This window comes from Mastomys coucha, unplaced genomic scaffold (assembly GCF_008632895.1).
Source record: "Mastomys coucha isolate ucsf_1 unplaced genomic scaffold, UCSF_Mcou_1 pScaffold14, whole genome shotgun sequence".
In the NCBI taxonomy this organism is placed as follows: Eukaryota; Metazoa; Chordata; class Mammalia; order Rodentia; family Muridae; genus Mastomys; species Mastomys coucha.
This window is the reverse complement of record NW_022196896.1, coordinates 71647606-71659608: the sequence shown is the minus strand read 5'-3', so window position 1 is coordinate 71659608 and position 12003 is coordinate 71647606. Positions and strand designations below refer to the sequence as shown.

The 12003-nt window shown below is 40.2% G+C and overlaps 1 protein-coding gene across 11 annotated transcripts in view; it reads left to right on the top strand.

Moving 5' to 3' along the window:
• Uxs1 (UDP-glucuronate decarboxylase 1) overlaps window positions 1–12003 on the top strand; it is an 84977-nt gene that overhangs the window by 20150 nt on the left and 52824 nt on the right. For 6 of the 11 annotated variants that reach the window (XM_031367364.1, XM_031367368.1, XM_031367369.1 and 3 more), the window contains exons 2-4: window positions 4758–4785; window positions 6394–6442; window positions 6696–6739. In XM_031367364.1, the coding sequence (XP_031223224.1) occupies window positions 4758–4785; window positions 6394–6442; window positions 6696–6739 (121 nt within the window). Of the gene's footprint in view, window positions 1–545; window positions 576–4757; window positions 4786–6378; window positions 6443–6695; window positions 6740–7150; window positions 7393–12003 lie in introns of those variants that run through there. The other 5 variants (XM_031367362.1, XM_031367365.1, XM_031367363.1 and 2 more) reach the window with 3 other exon arrangements.

Below are 12003 nucleotides of genomic sequence, written 5' to 3'. Positions count from 1 at the left end.
TGAGTTGGATCCCAGACATTGGCTTTGCTTTTGATTGTGACTGTGCCCTGATATTTTTTCCTCTTGAAGGAAGAATGTATTTTAGTGGAGCTCACAGTTAAGAGACTTTGAATTTTAAAAGATAATTGGACATTTTAAATTGATTGAACTTTTAATATGTAAAGACTGTGGGACTTTAGATCTTGGGGATGAATAAGAAAGTAAGGGTTGAGGCTTAATAGTGATGTGTTTGTGTGTCAAGTTGACAAGGGGTTAATTGTACTGGCTGGTTTTGTGTGCCAACTTGACACAGGCTGGAGTTATCACAGAGTAGGGAGCTTCAATTGGGGAAGTGCCTCCATGAGATCCAGCTGTGGGGCACTCTCTCAGTTAGTGATCAAAGGGGTAGGGCCCCTTGTGGGTGGTGCCATCCCTAGGCTGGAGGTCTTGGGCTCTATAAGAGAGCAGGCTGAGCAAGCCAGGAGAAGCAAGCCAGTAAGGAACATCTCTCCATAGCCTCTGCCTCAGCTCCTGCTTCCTGACCTGCTTGAGTTCCAGTTCTGACTTCCTCTGGTGATAAACAGCAATGTGGAAGTGTAAGCTGAATAAACCCTTTTCTCCCCAACTTGCTTCTTGGTCATGATGTTTGTGCAGGAATAGAAACCCTGACTAAGACACCACCATACAGCTTTGCCTTATTGGGGTTTTGAAGCTATGCAAGGCCCATCTCCCCCAGGTGCAGCTGATATTTCTTGGTGGTGGGGAGTAATGCAGTTAGGTTGTCATCAACCTCATTTACTGGGTTGTCGAGGTGTCTTGTTCCCTTCTGTGTCTAAGGACAGTCTGCCTATGTAAACTGGTTGCTTTTGATGAGGGAGGTGGGCTAGTTGTAATGCAGCTCAACTGTTTCAGTATTGGAATATCTGTGAGTTAAAGGGGGTGAGGGATCCAGCTCTACTCTGATTCAGGTAGTTTAGCCACTTTAACTACCATTATATTATATTGGCCTTTGTGGGTTGGGAATTCATGTCTGGACCTTTAGTCAGATTAAATCAGACAGCCACTGGGAAGACTCACCAGCACATGGCTACTCAGCTAACTCTGGAATGACACACTCAGCACTGGCTGTCAGTGTGCCCACATACTCCCTGTGCAGCCTTCTTCCATGGTGACTTGGACCCCAGACTGACTGTCCTAGCAGGTGAGGCAGCACCAGGCTGGCTGTGCCCAGCTTTGGTTCTCCTTGCAGTCAAAGCAGCACAAAGCTTATGGAGTTCAAGATGGGGCACAGAGCTACAGACTGTTGGGACAAGTATAAATGCAGTCTTGGAGTCTCTGTGATGGCTTGAATGAGAACGGCCCCATAGACTCATACATTTGAATACTTAGTCCCCAGATAGTTGAACTCTTTGTGAAGGATTAGGAGATGTGGCCTTGTTGGTGCAGGTTTGACATGATGGTGTGCTTTGAGGGTTTTTTTTTCCTTTTGAGCTGAAAACATCAAATTTTAATTTCTCTGTTAACAACACCTTAAGAAATAAATATAGAATGAATAGGCAATAAAAGTCATATTTTAAAAGTTCAGAGCTGGCAGGGCAGTGGTGGCGCATGCCTTTAATCCCAGCACTTGGGAGGCAGAGGCAGGTGGATTTCTGAGTTCGAGGCCAGCCTGATCTACAGAGTGAGTTCCAGGACAGCTAGGGCTCACAGAGAAACCCTGTCTTGAAAAACAAAAACAAAACAAAACAAAAATCAGAGCAAACTTCGTCTCACCAATAAGAAGAAAATGGCTTTTGCTTAACACAGTACTAGCCATAGCCAGAACAACTAAGTAATAATAATTAAAAGGCACTCAAAATGAAAAAGAAGTTTAAAATGATTGTTTGCAGATAGCATAATCTTACATATAATAAGTTCCCAAAACTCCACCAAAAATCATTAAAATGAATCTAAGAATCCAGTTATTTCACAACATAAAATCAAAGCATAACAAGCAGCAGTCTTTCTGAATAGTGATTCATCCTATTCATGAGAACAAGATATCTGGATTCTCCTTATTTATTTGCATCTTTTATTTATTTCATCAGTGTTTTATAGCTTTCAGATGTAAATCATCTTGATTTTATGTTTTACTTTTTTATTTAGGTAAACGAGGTTATTTTCTTGATTTTGTTTGTGGGGCTTTGAGGTTCCCCACATCATTCCCAGTTAGTATTTTTCTGACTTTGCTTATGGATCAGATACAAGCTCTAGCCACTGCTTCAGCACCATGCCTGCCTGCTGCCATGCTCCCTGCCATGATGGTCTGTAGACTAACTCTCAAAAACTTTTAAGTGCCCCCCCCCATTAAATGCTTTCTTCTGTAAGTTGCTGTGGTGGTTTGAATAAGAATGGACCCCATTAGCTCATATATTTGAATGTTTAGTTACCAAGGAGCAGAACTCTTTGAAAGGATTAGAAGGATTAGGACTTGTGGCCTTTTTAGAAGTGTGTCACTGAGGATGGGTTTTAATGTTTCAAAAGTCCATGCCAAGCTCATTCTTTTTCCTTCTCTCTGCTTGAAGATCAAAATATCACTCAGCTACTGCTCTAGCACCATGCTCCCCACTATGATGATGATTGACTAAACCACTGAAGCTAAGCCAGTCCCACTTAGTGTTAGTTATGTTGGTGTCTCCTCCCAAGACGAGGACAGTGAGTGAGACAGTCTCTTTGTTTAAAAACACAGTGACACCATAGAGCTTTTCCCGAAGCACTGGGTCAGGTGAGGAGGCATTTGGTTTTCTAAACACTCAGAAGAACTAGAGGCAGGTGCTAAGCTGTCCAGAGCAGAATGAGTGCAGCACCATTGTTCTCGAGCTTCCTTGCCAGTTATACTTGAAATGAGTTTAGGGTACCCTATGTTTGTACAATTTCTATTCTGAATAACTTCTGAAGATTTATTTATTTATTTACTATATGTAAGTACACCGCAGCTATCTTCAGACACCCCAGAAGAGGGCATCAGATCTCGTTATGGATTGCTGTGAGCCACCATGTGGTTGCTGGGATTTGAACTCAGGATGTTTGGAAGAGCAGTCAGTGCTCTTACCCGCTGAGCCATCTCTCCCGCCCCCTGAATAGTTTCTGAAATAAAGCAGTCTAAATTAGATGGAGTGGTTACAATAGCTGTCATCTTCCTGAACTGCCGAGTGTCCTCCATAGGGGGGTAGGCTTACTGCCCACCAGGGACTTCCTCTAGGTTAATGACACTCTGAAACTTGTCATATGGCATCAGAGTTGGGAAATTAGCTTCAAGGACAGTTTTGGAAATGAGTATAGTGCCATTCTTTTCTGCAGATAGTTTTTAAGTGAATATAAATAAGGTGTATATGGTAGCTTATACCAATAATCTTAACACTCAAGAATTTGAGGTAGGCAGATTACCTCAGGCTCTAGTTGTCTTGGGCTACATAATAAGCCCCAGTTTCAAAAACAAAACATTCAAGTAGAGAGGGTGGTAGTGCATACGTTTAATCCAGAAGCAAGTAGATCTGTGAGTCCAGGGCCAGCTGGTGCTCCATAGCAAGTTCCAGGCCAGTCAGGTCTGCATAAAGAGGGTGAACAAAACCAAAACCAAAACCAAAACAAAACAGAAGTTTTAGAAATGCTTCATTTAGTATATCTTATTTTAAGTTTTCAGATTTCTTACTTTCTTCCAACTTTAGTGTACTAGTTCAGTTTTCCCTACTACTATGCTCCTCTTCCGCTTGGGAGGTTTGAATGTTTGTTTGCTATCCCTTATCTAAAATAACTGAGGCAGGCTAGAGTGTTTTTTTTTTTAAAGAGGAATATTTGCATGTCCTTGAGTTGTCTTAGGAAGGGGACTGACTCTAAACACACCGTTCATTTGTTTCTTACATGTGCACTCTGAAGATAATTTTATACAGTATTCTAACTAATTTTCAGCATGAAACTGACTTTCTTTCATGGTTTGAAATTTCCTGATTGTAGTAACATTATGCCAAGGTTCAACGTTTTGCATTTGGGCACATTTCAGATACCAGATTTTGAATTGGGGATTCTCCAGATTTTTATATGTTTAGATCATGTATGGTAAGATGTCATTGTTGAGTCAGGACTAATTCTATGCAGTTACTAGAGGCAACTGTGCTCAGGTTGATAACTTGCCTGTCTGGTGCCTGTGATCAGAGAGGATGAGAGCTGAAGGAAGTGGGTAAGGGCTGAAGGAAATGTAGCCCAGTGTGCTGCTTTGAGCTCTGGCTGCATCAACACTGCATAGAGAAAGCTTGGATCAAACTCTGGGTCTTTAAGGCATGTGATTCTTTTCTCCTTCCTTCCTCCCTCCCTCCCATCTTTCATCCCTCCCTTCTTCCTTCCCTCACACCCTCCCTCCCCCCTCCTTCCTTCCTCCTTCCCTTCCTCTGTCCCTCCCTCCCTCCCTCCCTCCTTCCCTCCCTCTGCCCTTCCCTCCCTCCCTCTCTTTTTTAAAGGAATGAATCTTTCTTAGACAGAATGTTGAGGACAAAATACTTTTCAAAGCATTACCTTGAATTCCAAATGCCAGAGCTACAAGAATACATGGAAATCTTACTTTCTACTTTTTATAGGCTTCATTTTTCTGAAAACAGAGTATATGTTTTATTGTCTTTGTGAATGCTAATTTTTTTTAGTGAACTTTGAATAGCATTTAAAAATTAAAAATTGATCAGTTGGAATCCCTGAATATTGTAGATTTAAATATTGATATATATATTTTTTTCTCCTTTCTCTTGCAGCTGTTTGGGGCAACTTTGTTAACATGAGGTAATTGTTTTTAATTGCTTGGGCATTATGGTTGGGCTTTATAGACTCATTTGTAACTCAGGCCTAATTTTAAAAGGATTTTTTTTTTTTTAAACTTAGGATCTCATTAGACTTCAGCAAAATCACAGTAAAAATTAACTTCAAACAAGTAACAAACAAAATTTCCATTTTGATTTCCTAAAGGAAATCTATTACTTTCTTAGGAAATAGTCCTTGCATAGTTCTTCTAGAAGAATAATGTCTTAGAGAAATAATAGTTGCCTTTTTGCCTCAGGGAGCCAACTACAGGTTGAGTCTTCCTTATCTCCAAAATGATTGGGACCAGAAGTGTTTAGATTTTAAAGGGTTTTTGTTTATTTTGGAATATTTTTGCTTGTAAAATGAAATTGTGTGGGCTAGGACCCATGTTTAAACACAGGGTTCACTTGTGTTTCTTATATGTAAGTAGCCTGAAGGTGACTTTATAGATATTTTTAGTGAGCCTATGTTTCACCTGGACTTATCACTTGATATGAGCTGTGGAATTTTCTTGTTGTTACTTACTATGTTTCAGATTTCGGGGTATTTTGGGGTGGTTGGATTTTCAGATTTGGGATGTTTGGTCTACGTTAGATGTGGTTGTCTAGACCTCCTTCCTATCTGGGGTTAAAGCTTGTGGCACCCACAAGGTTGAGTGTGCCTGCTTTTCTGTTTCTGTTTGGTTTTGTTTGTTTTTGGGGACATAGTATTACAATTGAAGTACGGGCTACTTTTGAACTTACAGTGTAGCTCAGGTTGTCTCAAGTCCATGATACTCTGGGCTTAGCTTCCTAAGTGCCAGAATTAGAGCCATTCATAACTGAACTGGCTTTAATTTTTTTTTTTTAAATAAGCAGAGGGGATACTTGTAAAGATCCACGATTCAACTAAGAATTATTGTGTACCAGATTAAAAAAATAACACTTCAATCAGCTGAAGAGTAAGGAGCATTCATTATGTAAGGAGATTTGCTACTATAGCACAGTTTTCTATCTAAAGAAAAATTTGCTCCACTTTGCTATCTCTTAGTATCAGGATATGGAACAGTAGCTGTTTGTGATGGGGAGGTTGGCTTTGAGATCTAGCTTCTCACAAGAAACAAGCTGGCTTCCCCAGCCCCTAGCAGCCTCTTCTGGTGGAATTGGTTTTGTAAGGTGGGTGGGACTATGCTAATCTGATTTCCAGTGCCAGTGTGTGTCCCCTAACAAAGGTGGCTGTGTGTGGAGAGGTGGGGTGCTCAGGTCTCATTTAGAGGCACTCTGTTTTTACTTGGAATAACTCCATTTTGTGTTAAATCCCTGAGAAAGCCCAGCAGACAAACACAGATTCCTTTAGATACTCTGCATGTGCATCATAAAATTTCTTGTTGGGTGTAACATGGGTGAGCTTATTTAGTTTAATAGAAACAATCTGATGGGTAAAACCACTTGTTTATAGACCTTTGAGGAGATTCCTCCATACTGTCTTCTTGGTGACCAGTACTTGAGCAGGATGGGCAGAGGGTCTGTATGTAGGATTTGTTTGGGGTTAACATCTTGAAGGCACAAAGTCTTTCAACTGATCTCAGTTCTTTAGCTTTCTGCTCAACAGGTCTATCCAGGAAAATGGTGAACTGAAGATCGAAAGCAAGATTGAAGAGGTTAGTCTGTTTTTTGTTTCGCGTCTATTTCATTTGTGTACCTGTCAGTCTCCCTTCCTTTGTAATACTATTTAGTACTTCTGAAACTCAAACATCATTCTGTTCTGTAAGGGGACTTTCTGTTTGTTAGTCTATAGACCATTTACCCTATTAAAATTTGTCTTGCTTATGCCACACAACCCTCCAGTCTTGAGCTAGGACAAAAGTAGTGGAAGGCCTCTTTGCTTTAAAATTGATTTTATTCTTGTTCCAGATTGTTGAACCATTAAGAGAGAAAATCAGAGATTTGGAAAAAAGGTATGCACACATTTTTTTTTTTTGTTTTGTTTTGCCTTTAAAAAAATGTCTTAGATGTATGGCAGGAAATATTGGTGTTTAGAATGTTCTTCTCAGTTAAGTTCATTATGTAGGAAAGTTACATAAGAAGTCAGAGAACATAAACTCTCAAGGGAGATCTTTTCCTCCTGTAAAAAGCTAAGTTCTTAATATTTGAATGTAGTGGTGGTGGTTTAGAGACTGGGCCTGTTTTTGTTGCTCAGATTCTCCTGGAGCTCACTGTGTCCTTAGTGGTGTGGAGTTCACAGTCCTCCTACCTTAGTCTTCTGAATGTCTGAATTTACAAACATGTACTACCACACCAGGTCCTGGTTGTGGTATTTTAAAATATTTAAAAACTCTTTATTATTAAGGACTATTTCCTAAGAAAGTAATAGATTTCCTTTAGGAAATCAAAATGGAAATTTTGTTTGTTACTTACTTGTTTGAAGTTAATTTTTACTGTGATTTTGCTGAAGTCTAATGAGATCCTAAGTTTAAAAAAAAAATCCTTTTAAAATTAGGCCTGGGAGATACATCAGTGGAAAGTTCTTATCCTGTAAGAATGAGGGCTAGAGTTAGGAGTCTCGAAACCCACATGAACATCCTGTAGATGTGCAGCTCCTGCAGTGCTGGTAAGACAGTTGAATTGATTCTCCTGCTCAGTTCTTTGGATTTTTGTAGAATACTTTTTCTTCATGATTAGCCACCTCCTATATACACACTTTCTTTCCCCACCCCACACTCTCTTGATTTTTTTGTTGTTAATTTTTGGTAATGCACTGAGTCCCATTTATGATTTTTGCTGGAATGTTGACAGATCTTATTGGCTTGATCTTGTGCAATTAACCACAGCTGCTGTGAGTTCATGGTGCAGTGGTCATGTTGTGTCTCCAAAACAGCATCCCCCCCCCTTCCTCTTCCTCCTCTTCCTCCTCTTCCTCCTCTTCCTCCTCTTCCTCCTCCTCCTCCTCCTCCTCCTCCTCCTCCTCTTCCTCCTCCTCCTCCTCCGGCTCTTAGAGTCTTCCTACCACTTCTGCAATTCTGTTGAGCCTTGGAACATGAGTTTCAAGGCAAACTAAGGCTGAGTACTAAACAGTCACTTGTTCTCAGCACTTGGACAGCTTGTGAGTCTGTGCATTGACTATTGCTAACTTCGAATAGAGGTGATTCTGGCCAAGGTTAAGATAAGCTCTAATCTAAGGGATTTAGAAAAAGGAAGAGTTTATTTGGGTTTATGGTTCCAGAGATAGGAATCCATGATGGCAACAAATGACAGACATAGCAGTAAGAAGAGAAGCTGAGAACTTATATTTTAAAGTTCTATCAGGAAGCAGAGAGAGGCAGGCAGGCAGGGAGGGAGGAAGGAAGGGAGTGCGTGAGAGAACTAGAAACAGTTTGTCTTTTAACTCCTAGAGCTTTGCTTTAGTGACATACCTCCTCCAGCAAGGTCATACCACCTAAACCTCCACAAACAGCACCAACAGCTAGGAACCAAGAATTAACATACAGGACATTTCTCATCCAAAGTATCATAGTCCATTCCTAGGCCTCCATAATGCAAAATGCATTTTGTTGAACTTTAAAGGTCTCTCTAGTCTTTTACAGTTGCAACATGGTTAAAAGGGCCATAGTCTCGTCTGAGATTCCATGTAGTATCTTAATTGCAACCTTCTATAAAATTGAAAAATAAATTGTATACCCCTAATGTATAATGGCACAGAAGATACATTACTATTTTAAAATGAATGAATGCATAGTGAGAAAATATATTGGAGTAAGCAAGACTGAAAGCCATCAGGGCAAACTCCATATCCTATAGTTCCATGTCTGAATTTTGGGACTTTAATTTTAAAAGGCTTAGATGTTCTACCCCTCTGACTTTGATAGCTTTTTTGGGCTGGTTCAACTTTCTATATACTACTTTCCTTGGCAGGTACCTCATGGCTCTGGCATCTTCAACGGTTGTGGTTTCCAACACAACCCAAACTTTACTTTTACAACTTCACAAAATGACTTCTCAGGGCCTTTACATAAAGACTTCCCTGACACATGTTGACTGGCTTTGGAGGCTCTCTGAAACTGCAATGGATGATTCTATAACCCCTTCACATTTTTTTTTAAGATTTATTCTATTTATTTTATGTGTATGAGTACACTGTAGCTGTACAGTTTGCTGTGAGCCATCATGTGTGTGGCTGCTGGGAATCAGGACCTCTGCTGGCCCCCGCTCACTCCGGCCAGTTCACTCTGATGTAATTCACTGTAGCTGTCTTCAGATGCACCAGAAGAGGGTGTCAGATCTCATTATGGGTGGTTGTGAGCCACCATGTGGTTGCTGGGATCCGAACTCAGGAACTTTGGAAGAGCAGTCATTGTTCTTACCCGCTGAGCCATCTCACCAGCCCACCCATTCTTGATGCTTCTAAAGACAGCACAGTATGGAAAATATTGTCAAGCTCAGCTGCCCGTTGGGATGGACCCTGGCCCTCTGGAACCACATTAACATCAGTGATTTTTTTTATTGCAATTGCTTGTCAGAAGCAGAAAAACATCTTATGTTTTTTTTCTTTTTTTTTGAAATTGGAAGCTTAGGTGGGTGGGATCTCACCCTGAGAGCAACCTTCCCATTCATTGTTCCAGTTCAGATCAAACTTCTCCATTGAGGTGCTAGTCTTTTTAGCGATAGCAGCCTCATTTCTACCAAATTTTGGCTGTACCATTTTAAGATTTTTCAGTGTCCCTTTTCTCTGAAAAATAAACAGTTTGTATTTTTTCTGCCCTGTTTTCTCTTTTTTATTGTAGACCCACATAAGCCTGACTGCTAGTAACCATGTTGCAGGATAAGCATGGTTAAAATAAGCCTTTATTTTTAAGTTTACCATGGTCAGATTCTTAGGACAAGGACAGAAAGCTGTCACATTCTTTGCCACAATATCACAGAACAGTCTTTAACCCAGTTGCTAATATTGTTCTTCTCTGAAGCCCCTTGAACTAGGCCTCTGCTGTCTCCATGACTCTCAGCACTACTGTCGTCCAGGTGGCTCCTATAATGGCCTTGGAGTTATTTTTGTGTAGGATGAGTCAGTGATCTAGTTTCATTCTTATTCATGTAGAAAGCCTATTTGTTGAAGATGCTCTCTTTTCTCTGGTGTGCATTTTTGGGCACCTTTGTTAAAAATTAGGTGGCTGTACTTTTGTGGCCTTGTATGAAAGCCCTTGGTTCTATTCCATTGGTCTGTGTGTCTGTTTTTGTGCCAGTACCCTGATGTTTTTATTACTATGGCTCTGTAGTGAAACTTAACATCAGGAATGGTGATACCCCATAGTATTCAGAATTTCTTTGGCTGTCTGGGTATGTGCTTCCATATGAATTTTAAGATTTCCCCACCTCCAAAATTTCCAAAGAACATCATTAGAATTTTGATATGGAATTTATAGATTGAGTTTGGTAGAGTAGCTATGTTCACAGTATTAAGCCTGCCAATTCATACGCATGGGAAGTCCACCTTTTAATGACTTTCTCACTTCCTTCAGAATCTTAATGTTTATGTCATCGAGGTTTCCCCACATCCCTTGTTAGCTTTATTCTGATTTCTTTCTCAGTGTATATGTCAATGGTATATAGGAATGTGACTGGGGTTTTAATTGTTGATTCTGTATCCAGTATTTGCTTGAAAGAGTGCATCAGGGCTAAGTTTTCTAGTGGAGTCTTTAGGGTCTTGTATCTTACAGTGACATCATCTGCCAATGATGATACTTTGGCCTCTTTCTTTCCTATTTATTTTCTCTTTTCCTGCTTCTCTTGCCTTATTACTCTAGTTAAGATTTCCAATGCTGTACTGAATTGAGAGTAGAGAAAGTAGATATCCTCTGTTTGGGAGTGAGTGTTTTGTGTTTCACATTCAGTCTTTATTATGTTGAAATGTGTTCCTTCTATTCTGAGTGTCTTCAGGAGTTTTGATATGAAAGGATGTTGGATAAATGTCAAAAGGCTTTTTTTTTTTTGCATTTATGATCATGTGATCTCTGTTCTTGAGACCATTTATGCAGTTTACATTTTTTATTGTGTATTGATTACATTGATATGTATATTGACCCTTTCCTAAATCTCTGGAATAAGCCTGACTTGACTATGGTAAATGATCTTTTTGATGTTCTTGAATTCTGTTTGTATTATAAGGAGTTATTGTCTTGTCCTCCATTTAAGGATGGAGTGCGCAGACTATAAGGGGTCAGCAAACCTGGGGATGGGAGTACCAGTTTAAAAGGGAAGTAGCGTCTTAAGCTGTGGGTAGTAGCAGGGTCCCTCAGCAATGATTGCAGCTTTGCTTTGACCTCTGTGGGTCTGTGGCTGGAGACATCAACCAAGAGGTTGCTGAAAAGTGTTGAAGCTCTGCATTTGCAGCTGCCTCATCCAGCTGCTAACAGTGTGCTAAGAAACAAATCTGCAGAGGACAAGAATGGCATGAGCAGTGACCTTAAAGCAATGGTTCTCAACCTTTGTGTCATGACCCTTTCGGGTGGGCATCAAGTGACCTTTTCATAGGGGTCACCTAAGACCATCAGAACTATCAGATATTTATATTTATGGTATAAATTATAGTTAGGAAGTAGCAACAAAAATAATTTTATGATTGTGGGTTACCACAACATGAATTGTGTTAAAGGGTCACAGTATTAGGAAGGTTGAGAACCACTGCCTTAGACTGTAGGAATGGTCTCCATATTGATTTTTTGCTAAAGTAGCTCTGCTTTCCTTGGTGAGTGAGGTCTGAGGGAAGAGCTTCCTCTCTGAGGACGGTCTCACAGTGTAGCTCATGTCCTGAGCCTGCACATTGGTTCCCATTTATTAATACCTATTTTGCAGTCATTCTTGGTGTTTTTTATGGTTCTAGTACCGTCCATAGAAATGAAATCCTCAGACGTTCCATATATAAGGCAACATGGTATTGAATAGAACTCGAGCATTTAAGTCATCTCTAATGACCTGCTTTGGTCAGTGAGCATGCTATGCAAATAGGAATGACAAGGGAAAAAGTCTTCATTTACTCCATACACTAAAACATTTCTGATCTGCACGCAGTGGAACTCAGAGAGCCTGATGCATGTTGTTGCTTAATTCATCTGTCTGTCTGTCTGTCTGTCTCTGTCTCTCTCTCTGTCTGTCTGTCTCTCTCTCTCTCTCTCTTTCTTTCTTTCTTTCTTTCTTTCTTCCTTCCTTCCTTCCTTTTGGTTTTCCAAGA